The sequence below is a fragment of the Hyaena hyaena genome, unplaced genomic scaffold (assembly GCF_003009895.1).
Source record: "Hyaena hyaena isolate Hyena2069 unplaced genomic scaffold, ASM300989v1 scaffold_254, whole genome shotgun sequence".
NCBI classification, from domain to species: Eukaryota; Metazoa; Chordata; class Mammalia; order Carnivora; family Hyaenidae; genus Hyaena; species Hyaena hyaena.
In genome coordinates this window covers 1723066-1729035 of record NW_024080890.1, presented here as the reverse complement: position 1 = coordinate 1729035, position 5970 = coordinate 1723066, and the positions used below count along the sequence as shown (strand labels likewise).

The window sequence follows — 5970 nt, the reverse complement described above, 5'->3', positions numbered from 1 at the left end:
ATTTTCAGAAGAAAATGGTAAAAGTAGGCCACCCGAGGGGTCACAGGCATCAAACCTGACTTGCCAATAAATACGAAAAAGTGCAGGTTTGTGAGATGCCTTTATTGGTTTGCTCTCTTTCCCAAGAAAGACCCTAATGCTCTTTTTTGTTTGTTTGTTTGTTTGTTCGTTTGTTTTGAAACTTATGTTTGAAGTGTCTTTTCTGAGTTTACATGGGGTAGTGGCCGCTGAGAGGGACGCTCTGTGTCCCCGACACGTCAGGGCTTGGTCTGAGGTCTGTGACACCCTCATGTGAGCTGTGCATCTCCTTAGGGGTCATCTTTTGGCCTCGGGGCCTGGGGAGGCGCTGGGCTGGAGACACCCCCCCCCTGCCTCCACCCACTGGCTGGGAGAGGCTGGGAGAGGCAGCCACTTGGCAGAAATAAGACACCAGCACAGAGTCCCGGGAAGGAAGAAGGCCCTCACGCTGGGCACAGGTCCTTTATTTGTTAAGACATCAGGCCCCAGGCATCAGCTTTCGGGGGAAGAGCTTGCCGGGAGCAGGCGGAGAAAAGCAGCCATGAGCGCCGGCCGGTGGCAGAGGACGCAGGCAAGGTGCCCGGAGCCTGGAAGGTCACGTTCCAGGGTGGCCGGGCCGGTGCGCGTCGCTTCAAAATGTGCATTCTGGAAACAAAGCACAGACGCGCATCACCATCACCAGCCTCGGCTCTGCCCACCAGGTGCCCCGCTTCTCAAGGTCAAGACAGCCTCCAAGGTCAGTGCCTTGTGCTGCATTCTCCCCAAGTCCCCAGGAGGTGTTGAGGGTCCAGCGCCCTGGAGAAGAGCCATGTGTCCCACCAGAACCTAGGGCTTCAGGCAGATGATGAATGAGATGGGCCTCATCTCAGGGCCCCTGCCAGCGCCCAAAGGAGAAGTGGTGGCCCCCCTGAGGGGCCCCCAAAAAAGGGAAAGGCCAACAGAGAGGCATTGGGCAACTCCCTCCTGGTCCCAGAGCGGTATGGGGGGGCCTCTGCCCGGATTGGCCGGGAAGGGCAAGGAGGCGCAGGGCGGTGGGCAGGGGCCCCCCTCGATCTGGAAGCTGGAAGCGACAAGCCAGAAGCAGCTGGCAGGCGGCCCCGCCCCTCATCACGTGGGACAGAGGGCGTGTGCTGGTTCCGGGAAGGTGCGCCCGTGCCCTTCTCAGAAGATGAGCTGGCGTTTGGACCGCCGGGTGGTTCATCACAGACCTCACGCCCGAGATTCGAGGTGGGGCCGACGGGGCCGGGCAGCACACCACCCGTGTGCGCGGACGCCCGCTCGCGGCTGCTGCGGGGCTCCCCAGAGCGGCCGTCCTGCACCCCACTGCGCACTGAGGGAGGGAGGCAGGGCTGCATCGCGGCGGGGGGCAGCGGGGAAGGTCGTGGCGCGTGGACCGGCGTGCCCGGCGCTGCCACCCTCTGCTGTCCGCCGAGCGCATGTCATAAATGACGGTGCTTTGTTTGCTGAGTGTGGCCCAACTTCCCAAACCTATGTATTTTCCTCTTCTCTCCAGGGTAGTTTTTAAACTAGTTCCCTGTGCATAGTGCCTTGACTTGGAGCACCTTTTTGAAACAACGGCTTTCACAGTTGGCACGAACCCCTGAGCAAAGGGACAGCAGGGGACAGCCCCCGACAGCTGACCTCCCTGTGCACGATGCCTCTGGCTGAGGCCCCCTCCCCGACGGACGGCCACGGCACTGGCTGTCCCGTCCAGGTGTGCGGGGGCCCCCTGGGGACCTGGAGGCTTCCCGGGGGGTGGGAGGGGGTCCGGGAAGGACGCCGGCCCGCGGGGCCACTTACCTGTGTCTTGCAGAGGCTTGAAGCACCAAGGCACCTCGGGGACGCTAGAGTCGAAGCAGCAGCCCCTGTTGACGCACTGCTCTGAGCTGATATCGGGGTAGCCGCAGTCCACCCTGTTCTGGGCCGGCACCGCACACATGTTCTCCGCTGCGCCAAACAATGCCCGGTCAGCCGCGGAGCCCTCGCCGCGCTGGGTGGAGCCGCCCCAGCTTCTGGGTTTGAAGCATGTGACCCCACGCACCCCAACACGGGCTAGAGGAGGACCTTCCTCCCGTGCACACGTTTGCGCGCTCTGTGCGAGCTCCGCCTCTGCCAGGGCTCCCCCAACTCGTTTGCCCTTGGAACCTTGTCGGGACGTCCGTGGGCCTCGGTTCCCTCCCGCTGCCAGGAACCCGTGGGAATCTGAGGGCTCCCGAGGCCGAAACAGATTCCCCTTCACTCTGTTATCAACAAAAACCGCCCCCTTAAAAAATAAATAGCATAGGAGGAGATACTCGTTCGGTACAGAAAACCACATGTGTGTTATTTTCCATTCCTTTTCTGTGCACTTGGCTGATCCCATCTTCCTGGGACATCCTTCTGTCGTCAGTAATCATTGTTGAAGCAAGCCTATAACGTCTAAAGCTCTGCAAAGTCTGGGGCGCCTGGGGGGCTCAGTCAGTTGGTTAAGTGTCCGACTTCGGCTCAGGTCATGATCCTGCGCTTCGTGGGACCGAGCCCCACGTCGGGCTCTGTGCTGACAGCTCAGAGCCTGGAGCTGCTTCTGATTCTGTGTCTCCCTCTCTCTCTGACCTTCCCCTGCTCGTACTCTGTCTCTCTCTCTCTCAAAAGTAAATAAAACATCAAAAAATAAATTCAAAAATAAATAAACATTAAAAAAACAAAGGTCTGCAAAGTCGGCCTCATTGCCTATCGGGACTTTCCTTACGAAAACGGAGCCACGAGAAGTGTCTGAAATCCCACGCTGTTGCGGCCTCGCTATAATGCTTCACTCCCGTGCTTCCCCAGCTTTGCTCACACCAGGGTCCCAGAGACACTGGCGTGATGGGCACATCCTTGACTGCAGGGGTGGCAGAGCTGTCCGGGAGGCTCTGACGGGCACCACGCCTGGGAACCACTGTCTTCGGCCCCTGATAATGGCTGCACCCTCATTCCTTCAAACCCGAGTGGGTGGGCCAGCCCCCTCCCCCACCTACAGAGCCGGCGCCGCAGCCAAATGAAACCCATGCTTGTGCGTGTGCAAAATGCTCTGCAGGAACCCGTGTCCTCGCTTTCCTCTCTTGAAAGAGTGCCGGAGCGAGCTAGAAGACCGATACTGTTGTTCAGAAACCTGCGGCCAAGAAGGCAGGACCTGGGTTCTAATCCTGGTTCCGCACGAAGTGGGAGGGCTTGCCTGCAGCCAGTCACTAACTTTCTGAGCCTCCGTTTCCTCGTCTGTTAACCAGCGAGACCCAGTTTGTAGGGCTGGCTGTTGACAGGGACCGTGTATGTCTGGTAAATGGCAATTATGAAGCAATGTGGGGGCTTTGCTCACTGTCCTCAAGCCCCCAGAACCCCCACACGCCCCGAGTCTGGCTCTAGCGTCCCCTCTCTTCCCAAGTCCCCCCCCCCCCCACCCGCCCCTCCTGCCTGCAGAGCCAAGCCAGAGCGGTACTCACACAGGCCCACATACTCGTCAGCCAGGCTGGAGGAGCCCCAGGCCAGGAGCACCGCCAGCAGCCAGAGCGCTCTGGCCTCCATGGTCACAGGCCGGCTCTGGGGACCCGACCGCTCAGAGGACGTGCCGCGTCGGCCGAGAAGACTCATTTATAGCCCTGTGTTTGTACAAGGGCTCTGGCGTCTGTTTGTTCGGGGACGGCCCCTTCCTCCGGCTCTGACCGCGCCTGCTTCTCCCCGCACAGGACCGTAAAGCCCGCCTCGCCCGTCTCCTGCGCCGAGAGGCCAGGCCCGCCCACCGAGTGGTGGCAAGCAAGCCGGGGGTCAGGCTCCAGTCTCCGGGTTTGCCGTCCTCCACGGGGAGCAGGGCTTAGCTGGCCTGGAGGCGAGGACGAAGGCTCAGCGCGGGGCTGGACGTCAGCCCAGAACCCCAGGCAGGGGCGCTCCAGAAGCTTCCCTCCTCAGTGACCACAGCGCCCAGGCCACTAATCTCAGACCCTCCGGTGCTTGGAAAGGCAGGTGCCGACCGTGAGTGAGGCACTCTGTGCAACGGGTCTCATTTCTCCTTCGAAATTCTTGAGAATCCCAGCCTTTCTTTTTTATTGTTTAGAGCAAGATTTATTGCTACTGTTAACTACACCCTAATAAATGTATTAAATAGACCAATTCGATATTTTAATAAAATTTAATCAACTGTGTTTTTTAAAAAATTTTTAATGTTTTATTTATTTTTGAGAGAGAGAGAGACAGCATGAGCAGGGGAGGGTCAGAGAGAGAGGGAGACACAGAATCTGAAGCAGCTCCAGGCTCCGAGCTGTCAGCACAGAGCCTGACGTGGGGCTCAAACCCACGAACTGTAAGATCATGACCTGAGCAGAAGTTGAGTGCTTAACCGACTGAGCCACCCAGGAGCCCCTCAACTGTGATATTTTGACAAAAATAGAATACAGGCAGTAAGTTTTAAAAACCAGACAATATAGGGGTGCTTGGGTGGCTCAGTTGGTCAAGCATCAGACTGTTGATCTCGGCTCAGGTCGCGATCTCATGGGTTGTGAGATTGAGCCCAGTGTCAGGCTCTGTGCTGACAGTGCGGAGCCTGCTTGGGATTCTCTCCCTCCCTCTCCCTCTCCCTCTCCCTCTCCCTCTCTCTCTCTCTCTCTCCCCCTCCCCAGCGCTCTCTCTCTCTCTCTCTCTCTCTCTCTCTCAAAATAAAAAAAATAAATTGGGACGACTGGGTGGCTCAGTCGGTTAAGCTTCCAACTTTGGCTCAGATCATGATCTCACAGTTCGTGGGTTCGAGCCCCGCGTCGGGCTCTGTGCTGACAGCTCAGAGCCTGGAGCTGCTTCAGATTCTGTGTCTCCCTCTCTCTCTGACCCTCCCCTGCTCACGCTCTGTCTCTGAAAATAGTAAATAAATATTTTTAAAAATGATCATCACAGAGAGAATCCGTGGGAGGCTTTCCTGGCCAGACCGTGGCCTTCCTGCTGCCCACAACTCCCTCCGCCGGCCGGGGTGAGGAGCTGAGCCGGCTTCCAGGAAAGCGCAAACACCCCAGAAACGGGCTTAAAAGGAACGTCTACCTGAACTGCCCGAGCACCCTGGCCTGCACCTAACTGCACTTAGAGTCGCCAGAGGAGCGGGGTCACATGGGAGCTGGGCCCCCTGCCTCCTCCCAACCCGGGAAGGCCCCTGGGATTGCGGCCGGCACCCAGCACCGCCGCCACCGCCGCAGAAGACCGGCTGGCATTTGCTTCAGTAGAACCCGGCTCATGTGGACGGAGCCTGGGGCTTGGGCTGCCTGCCCTTGTCGCTGCCCTGGCAGAGTCCTCCCGCGGGGAGACGGGGTCACGTTGTAGTCAGGATGCGAGGGTGAGACATTGGCTCCGAGTCACTTTGCCGCGTCTGCCTCTGTGTCCTAGCCTGTCCCGCAGCACCTCGGCCACAGGGCGGCCTGCGTAGGTGACGCAGAGCGGGGCAGGCACCTGGGGGCGTCCAGCAGGGGCGGCGGCGGGGGTCACGGTGGAGACGGCACGGACTTCTCGGAGGACAGCGGCCTTGAGCTGGCGCGTGGGCCCCAGAGCGTTGGGTAAACGTTTGGGGGGGGGGCGGGGGATGTGTCCTGTGTGTTCCTTTCCTCCGTGCTAGTGCACCCTCCACCCTCCACCCTCCACCCTCCACCCAGGGGCAGAGGATGGGCTCCAAAGAGTCCCCCTGCCTTCCCCAGCCTCCCTGTTCTTGGGGGCAAAGTCTGGCTTCTAGGAAGGAATGAGAACCAGGGCCAGAGCTGCAGCCCCACAGCTGGTCGTCACCACACCCTGACAGGTGGCCGCCGCGTGCGGCCCTGAACCAGGTGAGCACTCCCTGGCCCTGCGGGGGTCTCTCTCCCTCCACCTCCTCCGAAGCCGTACCTCCGCCTGCACAGGCCTGGGATCCCTCCCCTACGAATCCCTCCCACCCTGGGCTTTGTGTGCTGCTGTCCCAGGGAAGGTGAGGGG

The 5970-nt window shown here is 59.7% G+C and overlaps 1 protein-coding gene across 1 annotated transcript; it reads right to left on the bottom strand.

Moving 5' to 3' along the window:
• Positions 1 to 575: 575 nt before the first annotated feature.
• On the bottom strand, positions 576 to 3586 carry TFF3 (trefoil factor 3). The gene is made up of 3 exons (XM_039245414.1): positions 3477 to 3586; positions 1819 to 1965; positions 576 to 663 (listed from the first exon to the last, which is right to left on the bottom strand). The coding sequence occupies exons 1-3, from the start codon at positions 3556 to 3558 to the stop codon at positions 650 to 652; spliced, it is 243 nt and encodes an 80-aa protein (XP_039101345.1). The 5' UTR covers positions 3559 to 3586; the 3' UTR covers positions 576 to 649.
• Positions 3587 to 5970: the final 2384 nt, after the last annotated feature.

Excerpts from the sequence above, each read along its gene's own strand:
- TFF3 (XM_039245414.1), bottom strand. The coding sequence starts at position 3,558 with ATGGAGGCCAGAGCGCTCTGGCTGCTGGCGGTGCTCCTGGCCTGGGGC. Across the intron at positions 1,966-3,476 it reads TGACGAGTATGTGGGCCTGT|CGGAGAACATGTGTGCGGTG; the intron begins GTGAGTACCGCT and ends TGTTTGGCGCAG.